The following is a 16,046-nucleotide window of genomic DNA, read 5'->3' on the forward strand; positions in this document are numbered from 1 at the left end:
TTGAATCTGCTTCTGACGCCGGAGGTGGAGACGCAGAGCCAGCCGCTTCCACCGCCGTCGACACGAGAGCAAGAGCCGTCTTCGATTTCACCGCCGGTGCTGGTGCAACAGGATCAGAAGGAGCAGCACCCTTCGCCGCCGACACGAGAGCAAGAGCCGTCTTCGATTTCACCGCCTGTGCTGGTGCAACAGGATCAGAAGGAGCAGCACCCTTCGCCGCCGGCGCTAGTGGCACGACAGAATCTTCTGCTTCCGCCCCCGCCGCCAGAGCAAGAGTTGCCATCGCTTCTGGCGCCGTCGTTGACGCAGCGAAGCCAGACTCCGCCGCCAGAACAAAGGCTGTCTCGGCTTTTGTCTCCACCGCCGCCGCCTCCTTCGTCTCCGCGGCGCTACAAGTGTTCGGAGTGCGGCAAAACGTTCTCTTCGTACCAGGCCCTTGGGGGACACAAGACCAGCCACCGGAAGCGCCCGGCGCCGAAACAAGCCGGCACCACCACCGCCCCGCCCCCAGCGGCGGTAACACGAGGCGGAGGTAACGAGAGGCCTCACAAATGTCCGGTGTGCCACAAGTCGTTTCCGACGGGGCAGGCTCTAGGCGGGCACATGAGGTGCCACTACGAGGACAAACGACAAACCACGGCGAGGAGCGCGGTGGCGACGCCGTCGTCCTCGTTGACGGAGTGCTCTACTTCGAAGGGACTGGGAATCGACCTCAACCAGCCGGCGACATTGGAAGTGGACTGGAGCAAGGTAGAGGCGGCGGTGCGCTCCCGGCCACCGGTCGCCGCCCATCAGCCGCTTTTTGGTTTCGTTTGAGGACGTGATTAAGTTGACGAGGTCAGTCGTTAAACTTCTTAATTACTAGTTATTAATTAGTTTATATCTGCTAATTATCCTTCATTCGATGGGATGATGTACACGTTAATTAATTAATTAATTAACGTGTTAAATAAATGAAAATTTCTCAAATAAAATGTTTTTCTCTCATTTCTTATAAATAAGTAGATTTAGGAGGATTATTTCTTCATAGAATCATATAGAGAGATTTTTTTCTTTTGGATGAAGTAGAGAGATTTTTTATGAAATTACTTATATATAATGTTGGCATTCAAAAATGATTATTTAATGAAAAATAAATTGATAATTAGATAGAATTAAAAAATATTAATATAGAGGATATTCATCTTCTAAATAAAGATGAATATAGAGATGGACACAAAGAATATGAAATCTAATTCATTGTCATCACTAAATCAATGGGAGATAAGTGAAAAAGAAAAAATAAATTCTCGAATAGAAAAAAAAAGCATGATTTGTGATGATTTTGATAAAAATAAATAAATAATTTATATATCATCTGTCTCTTTAATACAAAGATAGAATCCATCGTTTCAATGATCTCATATCATCATATGTACGATCTTATTACCATCATCTGTTATTTCAAGCAATAGAACAACATGTAAGTGTACAGTGGTTTTATTCCTGATATGAGATTGATTTTGTGGATTGTGGTGCTTTGTATGACCCGTAAATGAGCATGTAAGTATTGTGATGTGTGGATATGTGGAGTTATGATGTCTAGGTGTTGGTGGTGTCATGGATTTGATGTAATTTCTTATATGATAGGTCATATATGTGTGTTTAAAGGCTAGTGCGGTCTGGATTATGATGTTGATCTTTTAATTGTACATTTGAAGGGTCTAACCTTTTTTATTTAATCTATAAATGAACTATTTTTTCAAAAAGAAAAATGATCAAATAATTGATTGCTTGCACACTGAATAATTTAAGCCCCTCTTAAATAATAATAATAATAATAACAAATAAATAAATAATAATAAAAATTAAAAATGCTTTTACAATCAACCCTATTTTCCCATAGCATTCTAGAATAGTCAATAAGGGCCCAATTTGATAATTCTTATCCCATTTGAGTACGATTTCTCAAGCGAACGTTCGTTTGTGCCATTTGGTCAATATTTTCCAATGAATCCAAATCCAATTGTCTCTTCATCTCTATCCAAGTAAACATCGAACACTTATTCAAATTATGATATCTTTGACTTGGAGTTTGATGATCATCGACTTATCCATTTCATCACGAATGCACTTGTTAATTTCGATCCAAACTCGTAAACTATGATCGAAACTTCGCGAAAAAGAGTCTTATGCTTCATCCATATCCATGAAGAAAAAGATTATACCATATGCCTTCCATTTTTTCCCCACCACTACTAAAGCACACCCTTCGAAAGGGAAACTAAAGGCGAATATATTTAAAATCCAGATATTTTTAAAAATTTTAAAAAGCCACTTGTTTTTTTTTTTCAAAGCTACTTTCGGCGATCCATATAAATTTCAACTTGAGGTGAAATTTAGTAAAAAAAAAATAAAAGCGCAAATAGAAATTTCAAACCAATTGACTCGCTAACGTACTCCGGTGGGGCCCAGGTTTGGACGTAACAATCCACCTCCGTCCGCTTAAAAAAAAAAATCAAAGTGCTTCGCGACGCCACTTTCTCAGTTTCACCCCTTAAAATTTCAAAATCAATTGCTATAACATAATTTAGGAGATGTTTTACCGGCAAAAAATCAAAAGAGCGTTATATTTTTTCCATATTATGGAAGGACTTTTTAAAAAAAATTTTTAATTAAAAGAGTATCCCACCTTGTCAGTCCTTCAACATTATTTCTATTATTATCTCTCATATATATTTTTTTTGTCTAAATCGTGAATCGATAGGATGCGTTATAACAACTAAAAAACGGTAACTATTATAGCTGTTATAACGTAAATAATAAGTCAAATTTGTATTGTAATAAGTATAATTTTAAAGCTGTTATAACGTAAATGATAAATGAATATAATCGAATCTATATTGTAGTAGTTATAAAATCACAACTACTATAATGTTAATATTTTTGAACAGATTAAATATGTATTATAATAATTATAAAATCATAATTATTATAATACGTCTGAGCGATTTAAAATTTAAATAAAAACTAATAATTAAAATAATATTAAAAAGATAATTAATAATTATATATGAGATGACAAAAGACAACTTTTGATATTTAAAAAAATAAAGATACTCATCTAACTTTTGCCTATGTTTTAATGAATGATTAAGTCGAACTAGATGGAGATAAATATGAAGATGTTAAGGTGGTAGATTCCACTTTTTACGAGACAAATAGGTAAAATTGTGTTGTTTTCTATAAAAAAAAAAGGTTTTATAATTTGAGGGATCATAAATTCTCATGGAACGAGTTCAAGGTTAGAATTTATTAAACTATAGGAGGTAAATTATTATTTTTGAAAATTCTAGGCAGCTAATGTGATTTCCTCCGTTTTTGTTGATGTGATTTGACTATTGACATTTTGTACTTGTGTCGATTTTAATAATAACGTGAAAGATGGACGTTTGTTTTTTTCTTATATGATTTAAGTGGTGTAAATCATTTTTATATTTTTTAATATTTAATTAGGAAGGCAACGAATAAGGGCAGAGTATTAAAAAAAGTATAATGAATAATTAAGAGCTAAAATTAAAATTAACGAAAAATGTTTGGATAAAAGTAAAAAAAAATAGTTTACCAAATAAATAAATAAATAAAAATGTGCACGGTAATTTACACGAACAGCTGGTGAACAGTCAACCGGTGAGGAGGAGTCTCCTCAAGAACCACGCCGGTTCCGGGAGTCGCCCTTTCCGTGCCCGTCGCCGCGACGAGCAGAGCGAAGAAGAGAAGAGAGAAGAGCAGGCAAGAAGCTTCTGCTCCCTTCGCCCCGCCCAGCTACGACCGCGGCCGCGCCGGCGTAGGCGTCCATCGCTTGCCCCGCCTCAGGCGGAGAGCGCCGGGGTACGATTTCTCTGAGGCATAAGAACGTACGCCTTTTCTGCGTCATCTATGTCGTTATCCGGATAGCGACCTCGTGCAAGGGTTCCTTCCCCCCGGTTTTTGTTTTCTCGATGTGTTCTTTCCTATTTAAGCTTCGATGTGCTACGGATTGGATCTTCGATGACCGCTTCTTTCCGCCGTCGACCTGCGTTTTCCATTCTTGATTTTTAGAATCCATCTTTTTTGCTGGAGATCGAGTCGCTAGGGCATTGGTGAGCAAATCGCCCTCTTGCCCTTCCTTTCTTTCTTTTTTCTTTACTGACTGCGCGGGAGAGCCGGCGGTTGCCGGACTTCTTGCAGAGCGTGAACCTCAAGTACGTCAAGCTGGGTTACCACTACCTTATTACCCACCTTCTGACCCTTCTGTTGATACCGTTAATGGTGGTGATCCTCTTGGAAGCGGCGCAGACCGATCCGGATGACCTCCAGCAGTTGTGGCTCCATCTTCAGTACAACCTCGTCACCATCCTCGTCTGCTCCGCCTTCCTCGTCTTCGGCACCACCGTGTACATTATGAAGCGGCCCCGCCCCGTGTACCTCGTCGACTACGCGTGCTACCGCCCACCGGCGGAACTGAAGGCGCCTTTCCAGGTGTTCATGTCGCACTCGCACCTCTGCGGGGCGTTCAACGAGTCCGCTCTGGAGTTTCAGCGCCGGATCCTGGAGCGCTCCGGCCTCGGGCAGGACACCTGCCTGCCTGCCGCGTTGCACGACCTCCCGCCTCGGCCTTCCATGGCCACTGCTCGCGAGGAGGCGGAGGAGGTCATGTTCGGCGCCCTGGACAACCTTTTCAAGAGCACCGGCGTGAAACCCAAGGACGTCGGCATCCTCGTCGTCAATTGCAGCCTCTTCAATCCCACTCCCTCCCTCTCCGCCATGATCGTCAACCGCTACAAGCTCCGCGGCAACATCAAGAGCTTCAATCTCGGTGGCATGGGTTGCAGCGCCGGCGTCATCGCCATCGACCTCGCACGTGACCTCCTCCAGGTTCACCGAGCCACCTACGCGGTCGTGGTCAGCACCGAGAACATCACCCAGAATTGGTATTTTGGGAACCGCAAATCGATGCTCATCCCCAATTGCCTGTTCCGCGTCGGGGCTGCCGCTCTGTTGCTCTCCAACCGTTCTGCTGACCGACGGCGTGCCAAGTACAAGCTTCTCCACGTGGTCCGCACCCACCGTGGTGCCGACGACAGGGCCTTCCGCTGCGTCTACCAGGAGCAGGATGAGCAAAACAAGGTTGGCGTGTCCCTGTCCAAGGACCTCATGGCCATTGCTGGGGAGGCACTCAAGATCAACATCACTACCCTCGGTCCTCTTGTCCTTCCAATTCAGTGAACAACTCCTCTTCTTCACAACTCTTGTGGCCAAGAAGCTGTTCAATGGCAAGGTGAAACCCTATATCCCGGATTTCAAGCTCGCCTTCGACCACTTCTGCATCCATGCTGGAGGCAGGGCTGTGATCGATGAGCTGGAGAAGAACCTGCAGCTGTGCCCTGACCATGTCGAGGCTTCCCGGATGACCCTCCACCGCTTCGGCAACACCTCCTCCAGCTCCATCTGGTACGAACTCGCATACACTGAGGCCAAGGGCAGGATGAGGAAGGGACATCGTGTGTGGCAGATTGCTTTTGGGAGCGGCTTCAAGTGTAATAGTGCAGTGTGGCAGGCCCTTCGCAATGTGAAGGCTTCTCCAGATAGTCCATGGGAGGACTGTATCGACGGCTACCCTGTTGAAATTGATTGCTTTCCTCCATAGATACCCTGTTGAAATCATCCATGGGTTTCCTCAGATTTCTCTTCACCTAGATGTAGCACACCCATTGTTTCCCATCTAATCCATCATGGCAGTCAAGAGGTTAGCTTTGTTTCTGTTTCTTCACCAGCTCATTGCTTGGGCTAATTTGACATTGTTCTGTAACCCAGATGATCTATTTTAATCTGGGACGTCTTGAGTACCCAATAATGCCTGTTTTCATGTGGTCGCATGCTATCCAATCTCAAGTTCCACCTGTTCTTCTTCCTGCAAAATGACATTTTGTTCATACTTACTGTCTTCTTGTTTCTGATAGAAAGAAATGGCAGGTATGACTGACCCAAGAAGTTGGGGGACACAGCATGTGCTTGTTGGTGTTCTTCAGTTCCATTCAGTGGACTGGGGCACCACCATTTGTTTCCTTATTAATAGAGATTGGGGAAAGCTTGATGGTATTATTACTATTTTTTGCATAAGAGGGAATCTGTTGCAGGGAAATAGATATGACTGTCTTCATGGAGCAACTTCAAGTATTCAGATACTCTGTCCATCTTCATTGCCAACTAATTGTGTCTTTCCGAAATGCTAAGTAACATTGCCACCAGAGATAGATCAGTAATGAAAGTAGTGTCTTGCAAACAGACTGTATCCTTTAAGCTAAGGTATGTGGCTCAGTGAAAGTTGCTTCCACTCATCTTGTATCTTTCCTAAATATAGTAAACTTTTCAATAAAACAAATCATCTATGAATTGGGCACGTGGAGGGCAGTGCTCAAGCTTCTAATTGATGTTCTAGATTGTAGTGAATTAAATTCTGTTAGCAGCTCTTTTAGATTCTCTGATGAAAGATAGTCTCTGAATAAATGAATAGCATGCCTCATATAGCAATCAAAATTGTAATGCAATTGTATTCTATATATATATATATAAATGACTTGGTGTTGTTTAGAGGTGTGCAGAATTGTTCATGTCATGCACTGAAATGACAACGACTTCCAGGATTGCAAAAGCATGTAAGCAAAATATGATTAGATGTACACAGAATAATAGCATTTGGATGGCAAATTGAGTGGAAATGCATTAAATTCCATTTTCCAGTTCCACACAAAAGAATTTGATAATCTTGTTCATCCCTGACTTCATTGTTCTCAACATGTTATTGTATCTGGTTCCCAGGTTGAATCCTGTCAGCAGCAACACAGTTAAGAAGTTATGCGCAAGAGAGTGTTTGGAAAAAAAAGAGACATGTTCATGATCGAAGCTTACTTGATGTCGACCCCAGTTTTCTTCTTCAGGTCATCCGGAACAGGTCCGGTAAGTTGGTTGTTCTGGAGATATCTGATATTTGGAAAGAAAAGGCACAAGACAATCAAGAAGTTGTATAGAATAAAATCTTATTAGGCTTGCTTGTAAGATAGACTTACATCTCTTTGATGCTTGGAAGCTCCCCCAACGAAGATGGAATCGGTCCACTGAACTCATTGTCTTGCAGATGCCTGATCAAACAACCACAGTTGGATAATTTGCATAGCAAAGCCGATAATAAGGGGAAATAATTGACGTTCGAGCTTACAAAGAAACCAGGTTCTTCAGAGAACTCAATTTTGGAATTGGACCGTACAATTTGTTCCCAGAGAGCCAACTGCAAGCACACATGTTTCGCATGAATTGTTCCAAGCACAAAGCTTACGACTGAATCTGAGTTGAGTGAGATTGGAAATGAACTCATAAGTTGGCTGCTTACATGTTTGCGAGGGCAGTCAAGTTGTCGATGCTATTTGGCAGTGTTCCTGAAAGGCCAAAATTGGTGAGGTTCCTGCAAAAAGTCTCAAGCTGATGATTCATGATTAGAAAATTAGAGATGATTGATCCTTGGGAACTCACAGTGCAACTACTCTGTTGGTACCATCTAGAGAGCACTGCACTCCAGTCCATGAGTGCTCCTTGGGCAAGCATGGATCACCAGTCCAATCTGGTGGGGGATTCTTCAGGCTTCTTGCCAGTTCCTCCATTGCAATCACTGCAACAATTATTATCACAACTATGAATCTTGTTCCCTGCCGGAACAAACTGAAAATTCATGATCGAGTTGAGTTACCATCTCTAGTGAGAGTTCTATCACCAAAAGGCACAACTTGAAAGATCTCCCCTGCATTGATCACTGGCCCAACCGGAGAATCGTTGCTCGGGGACATCACGATCTCCACCTTCCCTGAGAGTGACCTCTGCGCGCCAAACACCATTACTCCATCAGTGGAGACGTTGAGGCCCCGGAAGAAGTCATGGCCATTCAAAGCGACGTCGAACACTCGCCAACTGTAGGGGCTCGGTGTGCGGTTATCCTGGAAGTAGAGGGCAACGTAGTATACGGCAGCCGGCAAGGCCACTGGTGGCCATTGCACCACCAGCTGCTTCCCCCGGCTCGTGGTGAGAGCTCGCTGTAGGACGGCCTCCGGCGGGTGGTTCCAGAACTCCGACGAGGTGATGTTAGAGTGGCATTCAACCCAGGGGTTGGAATCCGTGAAGGCCACCCAGTATCGGCTGTATGCATCCTCTGGATAGCTAGTTACAGAATCGATTCCATCGTAGTTTCATCAATCGAGTTATCGAAGGTTATCAAAGTTTGTCTTTTTTTGTGGCAAACAATTTGCATACCTGATGATATCCCCGTCCTGCCCGAATCGGTGCCGCGCCACCGTACTCAGCGCGTACTTCCCAAAATCGGTCCCGTTGTACATTGAATCCTCCAAATTCACCAGCTCCAGCGCCGAGATGAAGGGACTGCCCGTCGTCTGCTCATTCCTCGCCAGGCAAAAGCTCACCGTCCTCCCGTGCGCCGCCACCACGATCTCGTAGTAAGCGCTCATCCCGTTGTCGTAGTTCGCGGTGGTGTCCACCGTGCACCACTTGGTGCCGTCAATGATCTGGTCGAACACCGGCGGCTTCTGCCCCCCGTCGAATCCGCCGTAGTAGTAGGTGGATCGGATCAAGTACTTGGCTCCTTTGTTCACGGGGATCACGAAGCAATACTTGCGGGCGGAAGCGTCAGGGAAGTACCGGACGGTGGATAGAAAGGGGACGAGGCCGGGGGTGGCAATGGCGGAGACGTTGCCGGCGCTGGTGAAGCCTTGGTCGGGGATCCATTGCACGCCTCCGATCGTCTCCTCTTGGGATGCGCCGCAGTTGATGAAATAACCTGGAGATTAATCCTTCACACCAGCACCGCAAAAACAAACAAGAAGCACATCAAACGTTTCAAAGACCGAATCGAATTGGTTACCACCGGCAAGTGGAGGAGCAGCACGGAGCGACGTCGCAATGAGGAGGCACCACAAGAGGAGGAGGAGGAGGACGGAGAGCGACATTGATAAAAAATGGGATACCCAAAGATGAAACCGAAAACCATGGCGAGGATTTAAATTTGCTTTGTCGAGAGACGAAGGAAGAACCCTAAAAAGTTGAGGGTGGCGAGGAAAGGGAAACCGCAAAGGAGAGGAAAGCATTTGTTCCCATGGAGTTCAAAAATAGCAAGGTTGACTTAGTCAACGCTGCATTTTTTAACTAAAAAATATTTTAAACGTAATTATGTTATTCATTTTTAATTATAATTTATTTATTTATTTATTTTGGTTCTGTCGAAAAATCGAAGAGTTCGCCGGAGAGACATTGCGCCGGCGGCGGCGTGGGGTCCCATCTGGATCGGCGTGCTATTGGTGGTCAACAATAAATGCGTGCAAACGACAGGCCATTCTCCGTCCATGGCGGGCAAGGGACAGGCCTCGGCTTTAGGCCAACTCCCTTTCCAGCTCTGCCCCTCTCGCTTCCATGCCTCCCCGTCGCCTTCTCTCCGGGGCAATTTGGTCATCCCCGATCGGTCCGACCGGTCCCCGTCATCGCGCACCGAAACCAACGGCGGCGATGCCCCATCGCCCCCATGGACCCCGCGCCCCGGTCTTCGGTGCCGACGTCTTCTCCTTTCAACACGCTTCGCCTCGGCCGGCGAGATGGAGGATAATAATTAGCGGAAAAGATCGGATCTGTGGGAGGAGAAAGAGGTAATAGGTTTAGATCTGGCGGCGGCGGCGGTGATGGAGGGGAAGGGGACGAGGACGGCGCCCTACCGGGAGGATTGCTGGAGCGAGGAGGAAACCTCGGCGCTGGTTGACGCGTGGGGCGACCGCTACTTGCTCAACCGGGGGAGCCTCCGCCAGCAGCACTGGCAGGAGGTCGCCGACGCCGTCAACTCCCGCGCCGGAGCGCGCGGCCTCAGCCGCCCGCTCCGAACCGACGCGCAGTGCAAGAACCGGATCGATACCCTCAAGAAGAAGTACAAGAACGAGAAGGCAAGGATCGCCGCTAGAGGAGGAGGAGGAGGAGACGGCGGCGCGGGGGGCTGGAGCTTCTTCTCCCGCCTTGACGCCCTCGTGGGGTCGCCGTCCGGTCCGCCTCATCGCAAGAACCCTCCCGCTTCGCCTCCGCTCCCCTCTCACCGTAAAGGCTCCTCCATGCGGCAAGCAAGCGTGAGGGAGAAAAAGCCAGCAGCGACTGGAATCGCCATCGCCGACCCAATCTTCCGACGGGCTGCTGCCGCCGCCACAGCAGTAGCCACACCAGGAGCTAACGACCTCGACGACGAGGAGGAAGGGAACGGCTTTAGGTCGCCGTCGGGTTCATCCTCCTCAAAGAAAAAGAGAAGGGCTCGGCGGCGAGCCCGGGACGAGCTCCGTGAGCTGGCGAGGGCGATAGAGAGCTTCGCCGGGCTGTACCAGAGGGTGGAGGAAGCGAAGCAGCAGCAGAGGACGGAACTGGAGAAGAAGCGGATGGAGTTCACCAAGGAGCTCGAGCTCCAGCGGATGCAAATCTTCGTGGACTCTCAGGTGCAGCTTGCCAAGATCAAGCGTGTCAAGCCATCAGAAAAAGGTGAGCAGCCATGGCCTCGCCTCATCTTGCTCCACTGCATTCAAAATCTTGATAAAATTCATCAATTTCTACTTGCATTTCCCCCATTTCAACTTCGATGCTGGGAATTCGATAGATAATTGATGATGCATCCTGTTTGCTCTCCTTCACTCTGTGTTTGTTCATAAGTGATCGCTGTGTTTGCTTGATGCAGAGTCTGGAACAGTAAGAGTAGGATTATGGCACTTTTCATTGCACGAAACGAGATAAACAATATGATATTGTTATTTATCGTATATGTACTGGTTTTAGTGGACTGATATTTGGTTATTCTGCTCATTTTTCAGACAGTTACAGACTGAACTAAGAATCTGAACTGAAGCAACCCTAAACTTGAAGTTCTTGTTTCACGCACCAATCCATGATTATTCCATGGTCGCTGCTTCCATCCTCAAGTTTGGATTTATTTGCTGGTTTATGTAAGTTGACATCGCATCGCTTGTAGTTAGCATGAACAATTAACTTCCGTTATGCATTCTTAGTCAGTGACTGTAGATAAATGCATCGATCATGCTGTTTTACTTGTGCGAATCACTTCTGTTGACTGAGAACATAGTCGTCGTCGTCCCCGGCAACTGGCCGCGACGCCCGCCGCCTGAGCACATGGGGAATCCCAGAATGGACCGGCAATGGCCGGCGGGAGGCGGAGAGGAGGGGAGAGGATGAGAGAAAAGGAAGAAGAAACTCCAGAAGATTTGCCTGGTAGATGAATTGACAACTAGAGCAAACGAGTCTTTGTTGTCAAACTCGTTTATATCTTCCTTTTCAAATCTCAATTTGTCCTCGATCCAAGAAATTTCAGATGATCAAATCCACAGCGAAATGCATTTCTATAATGGCTGCCAAACAATCCTCTATTTTTTCTTGCCCGTTCCTTGACTTCTTTAGCACCCTTCCGAGACTAAATGAGAATAGTTCTTCCCCATTCTTACAAACACATGTCTGGCATGGCGGAGGTGGTGCTGCCGTGCTGGGGGTGCAAGAGCCGGGAGACCAAGTTCTGCTGCTTCAACAACTACGACGTGAACCAGCCGCGCCACTTGTGCAAGGCCTGCTGTCTACTGTCGCCGGCGCGGCGGCGCCCTCTGTGACGTCCCCATCAAGGCCGCCGGCAGGAGCGCCTGACGGCGGCCGTGGTCGAGAGATGGACTCATGGCTAGAGCCAGCTAGCGTTGACCGACTGGCTGCGGCGGTGTAATTCGTCACCTCAGTAGTATCACACGGTCTGTTTCATGATCATCTATGAAGAGATAAATCGAGAAACTGCAGTATCACGACGGAGAAGGGTATTGTTTGACTTCGTCGAAATTCGAATCCTTGTTCTCTTCTACAATTCTGTTCCATCGTAACCAACTTAACTATGTCTAGGAAACAGTAAATTCTATATTTCATACTATTGTAGAAGCTAGCTGATGGAATATTCAGGGATTGTAGGAGTATTCCATTTAACTTTAATTAGAAATGAGAAGTACATTTGACTAAAACATAAATGATGAGCATCCTTTTATTTTTGCCCCTTAATTTTCCCTCACAGTATTTTTTTTCCACTATATAAATAATAGATGTAGCAAGTCTTTATTATTTATATAAATAAAAAAATCCACGTTAAACTTATTTTTTAAAGAAAATATTTCTATTTGATTTTCGAGCAATAATTACTTTTATCATCTACCCGATTCCATTCACGGGCTCAATTTGGATCAGGCCCAATTGTGGCCCACGTTCTTCGTTCACATTCGAAGTATTCCACATCTCTTCGTCGCACTCCTATATAAACCAAATCACGGAGTGGTACCCGGCGAGACCGGGTCTGCAGGGAGACGGGGAACGTCCAGGTCGCCCTCCGATCACCGCATGGAAACCGATCGGCGACCTCCCTCCTCTCTGATCCCGCCTCCGCCGCTTTGCAGTGCCGGCGTCGAGCACTCCTACGCCTCAACGGAAGCAACTGCCTCGCGCGGATCGTCATCGGCCGACGCTTCCGCGATCGCCGATCCCGATAGCCGTGAATCTCAGAGAGGCTCCCGCGTCGTGTCCCCTTCTCTCGAAGTGGATGTCTTCGCCGATGCCCCTGATGACGTGAACCTCCAAGAAACCAAAGTGGCGGCCGTCGATCCTCCGGACCTCTCTGACGAACTTTGCGATCGGATCGTTCGGCAGGTTCGCGTTCGTTCATTCATCTCCCTTACAATGATTTGAGAACAACAATGTGATGGTTTCTCTTCGATTTCCCCTACTTATTTCTGAAGGTTTCGAAACAACAAAGACAAGCAGGCTTTTCCCTTCCCGTTCTCGATTTGTTAAACAAAAAGATAAACGAATGCTTTTCTAGGTTTTAGACAAGTTCTGATCTAAACTAGTTCCTAACTTGCTGTCTGTAAATTGCAATAGCTTGAATGGATTTGCTACATTTTTTAGTGCATAACTGCATATACCTAACACAGAAGGAATGCTGTGTGATGATGTACATGATTAGTGCCTATTTTATAATTTTTATCTCCAACTTCATATAACTGTAACTGAGCAATTTTAGGTTGAGTATTACTTCAGTGAAGAGAATCTGGCTACTGATAGATTTCTACTAAGGTTTATCAAGAAGGACAAAGAAGGATATGGTATGCATACCTTCTGGCCAGTAGATTTGTTATTGTCGTCTATCGTTTTTTTTTCCAGCTGGGCATTTATATGCACAAATTTGTGTCTAGAATGCTTTCTCATCTATCAATTTAAATTTGTTTCTTGTGATCACCGATGTTGTTCTGTTCCCTGCGGGCTGTTTGTATTCATTGTGTAATTGTCTACTTGACTGGCGAAACCCTTTCTAATCTTATAACACTATTTTCAGTAGTTACTGTGACTCTGAATCAATTTTTAGGATCAAACTTCAAAGTCATTCCTTTTTTCACATTTTCTGAAGCTGCATCATCTTTTTGTTGGATGATCACACCAAGGGGAATTTAACTTTCGTTGGATGCTATGGGATTTAATCCCAGCCACACGGCATCCTGCAGCCACCTTGCATTTAGGTTTTTTCCACTTTAAATTGTAGTTATGCTTGTGCTTTGCTTCAAGTGCAAAAGAAACTTAGAGGAGAATGACTGCCGAGAACACAAATTGGCAATTACTGGTTTCTTAGGATGGCTTTACCTCGCAGAGGAGGTTATAAGTTCATCAAGGATCATAGCTTTTGTGATTTCTAAACAATATTAAATGTGTCAAATGCCTGTCAAAATTCATATGAAACACTAACTGGACAAATGAATTCTGGAACTTGAGTTGTGATCTCAAATTGTGTTCTTCAAGATAAAATTTTGCCCTAATTGTCAAACGTTTACAATGTTGTCCATGGCCATTTTCCAGATCTACAACATTTGTCTTTCCGATCTCTTAAATTGACCTTTTATATCAGTAACAACATATTGGTCACGAGCAATGTTCATCATGTTCATGACACTGTATTGATGAATCCTATTTGCATTCTTTTTAACATAAACTCTTTTGCTTCTGGTTCTTGCAGTTCCTATAGAAGTTATTGCATCTTTCAGAAAAACAAAAAAGCTCACTAAAACACTGTGTGTGATTGAGGCTGCACTTAGAACATCATCCCAGCTTGTGAGTATATAACCATTTTTATGTTTTTCCTGCACATACCCTTTCAGTTACATCTCGATAGGCCAAACCCATTCTCTTGGGCATGGTTGTTCTTGTGACTTGCCATTGAGGCATTCAATTCACTTCTGAATTGGTTAGTTTTACAGGTTGTTAGTGAGGATGGGAAGAAAGTGAAGAGATTGCATCAGTTATCAATCGAAACCACAAACGCAAAGGTAAGTTTTTCCCAGGAATTTTATGTAACTTCTCATATATTCATGGATCCTAGTATGATTTTAGTAATCAAAATTAGTCTCCCTAACTGTGCCAGCTTCGGACTGTTATAGTGGACAATCTACCAGATGATTGCTCAGAAAAAAATATTCGAAGCATCTTTGGCAAACTCGGAAAGTATGCCATTCTAATAATTTTGAGGAAACATTATCAAAGAGCAAGTTCTTTTCACTAGCCCAATTTTCTTTTGATTATTCAGAATTTTAAAGATCACTCTCCACAATCCGCATCTCCACCACAAGTCAGCAAATAACAGGAAGTCTGGAATCATAATCAATAGTAAGGTTGGTCCATTGTGATTCATAGGAATTCAAGTTGCAAGGTTCATTGCGTGTCTAATGTGCATCTTTTTGTATGTTTCCTTTGGTAGACACACGCTCTTATCGAGTATGGAACAGTTGAGGCAGCAGCAAGTGCTGTAAGTTCTATGGGTGCTACATATTTCATAATCCATACGTGTTATAGACCTATCATACTTTATAGAAAGGTAGTATCATGACCAAGATTTTTTTTCTCAGGTAGGTTACTTCAACCATGAAGATAATTGGCGAAGTGGCATGCGTGTCGAACTCCTCTCTAAAATGGTAGCCTACCTCTTGTTTTCATATCCTGGATTCACTGATTTGTCTTTGACACTAATTATACTCTTTAGGGGAAGCATGGGCTTGCCCTAAAAGGCCTCAAAACGACATACGAGAAGAACACTAGTGCTCATGTTGAAGAACCAAATGCAAACTGGGAGAAAATTTCTATAGCGAACCATGAGATGCTAGCTTTAAAAGAGGTTAGTCACTCGAGTTTTATTTGAAAACCAACATTACATTTTGAAAATTAAGGTAATCAGGAGTTTCCTTCAAAATCTAGGACATCTCTTTCTAGTAGATTTTGAGGTTATTCTTTTCCTTGTAAGATAGAGACCTTGGACATCACATAAAAGTTTAAGATCTTCGCATTGAGGGGCTCTCATTGAGATCACTCTCCATTTTATGTAGGAAGGCAAGCAGGGCAAAGGTGTTCCAAGGAATAGACATAGAGGTCGAGGAAGAGGTCGAATAAAACCGAACCTTTGCAGTGATGCTAGAGCTCAACAACTTCAACAAAATGGTAACACCAATGTTAGGTTACTTCGGTTTCAAGTATATCTTCACTTCTTTGTTTGCTCATGGTGTTTTGTTTGCGACTCACGCTCAGGCCATGCGTTTGCGAACAAGCCTGTACAATGGCCAAGGATGCCAGATGGAACAAGAGGTTTTGCTTTCGGACGGGGCAAACCTGAAGCCAAATCAACATGATGCTCGAGTTTTCAAATGGCTCCATGATATTAAGATACCATCCTTCCTCTAATAAACTAACCGCATTCAAGGAATCTGCTTCAGTAAAAAGATCCTCTAATGAGCTAACTCTATTCGAGGAATCTGCTTCAGTAAAAAGAGCATGTTATATCTCGTGCATTGCACCATTCACAATCTTTTTTTTTTATATATGAATTCTCTTGTCACTATACGTCTCTTGTGAGTTTTAAGTTTGCATGGCTAAGC

The 16,046-nt window shown here is 44.5% G+C and overlaps 4 protein-coding genes across 4 annotated transcripts; 3 read left to right on the forward strand and 1 right to left on the reverse strand.

Moving 5' to 3' along the window:
* The first annotated feature begins 4,181 nt into the window (after positions 1 to 4,181).
* On the forward strand, positions 4,182 to 5,668 carry LOC141832010 (3-ketoacyl-CoA synthase 4-like). Its single transcript, XM_074719468.1, is given in 2 exon segments — positions 4,182 to 5,241; positions 5,243 to 5,668. Coding segments are annotated over 2 exon segments (1,380 nt in total). The 5' UTR covers positions 4,182 to 4,287.
* A 1,152-nt stretch (positions 5,669 to 6,820) lies between these two features.
* On the reverse strand, positions 6,821 to 9,029 carry LOC141832008 (putative LRR receptor-like serine/threonine-protein kinase At5g59680). The gene is made up of 9 exons (XM_074719466.1): positions 8,945 to 9,029; positions 8,320 to 8,860; positions 7,763 to 8,226; positions 7,549 to 7,684; positions 7,409 to 7,480; positions 7,238 to 7,306; positions 7,089 to 7,160; positions 6,931 to 7,002; positions 6,821 to 6,848 (listed from the first exon to the last, which is right to left on the reverse strand). The coding sequence occupies exons 1-9, from the start codon at positions 9,027 to 9,029 to the stop codon at positions 6,821 to 6,823; spliced, it is 1,539 nt and encodes a 512-aa protein (XP_074575567.1).
* A 416-nt stretch (positions 9,030 to 9,445) lies between these two features.
* On the forward strand, positions 9,446 to 11,176 carry LOC141832011 (trihelix transcription factor ENAP2-like). Its single transcript, XM_074719469.1, has 2 exons — positions 9,446 to 10,584; positions 10,911 to 11,176. The coding sequence occupies exons 1-2, from the start codon at positions 9,753 to 9,755 to the stop codon at positions 10,928 to 10,930; spliced, it is 852 nt and encodes a 283-aa protein (XP_074575570.1). The 5' UTR covers positions 9,446 to 9,752; the 3' UTR covers positions 10,931 to 11,176.
* Positions 11,177 to 12,477: 1,301 nt separating this feature from the next.
* On the forward strand, positions 12,478 to 15,940 carry LOC141832009 (la-related protein 6A-like). The gene is made up of 11 exons (XM_074719467.1): positions 12,478 to 12,783; positions 13,157 to 13,238; positions 14,141 to 14,235; positions 14,382 to 14,450; positions 14,546 to 14,625; positions 14,708 to 14,792; positions 14,879 to 14,930; positions 15,031 to 15,092; positions 15,161 to 15,292; positions 15,501 to 15,612; positions 15,700 to 15,940. The coding sequence occupies exons 1-11, from the start codon at positions 12,478 to 12,480 to the stop codon at positions 15,798 to 15,800; spliced, it is 1,176 nt and encodes a 391-aa protein (XP_074575568.1). The 3' UTR covers positions 15,801 to 15,940.
* The last annotated feature ends 106 nt before the right edge of the window (positions 15,941 to 16,046 follow it).

This window comes from Curcuma longa, chromosome 7 (genome assembly GCF_044706935.1).
Source record: "Curcuma longa cultivar G26 ecotype Majalengka, Jawa Barat chromosome 7, ITB_CL_G26_1.1, whole genome shotgun sequence".
NCBI lineage: Eukaryota > Viridiplantae > Streptophyta > Magnoliopsida > Zingiberales > Zingiberaceae > Curcuma > Curcuma longa.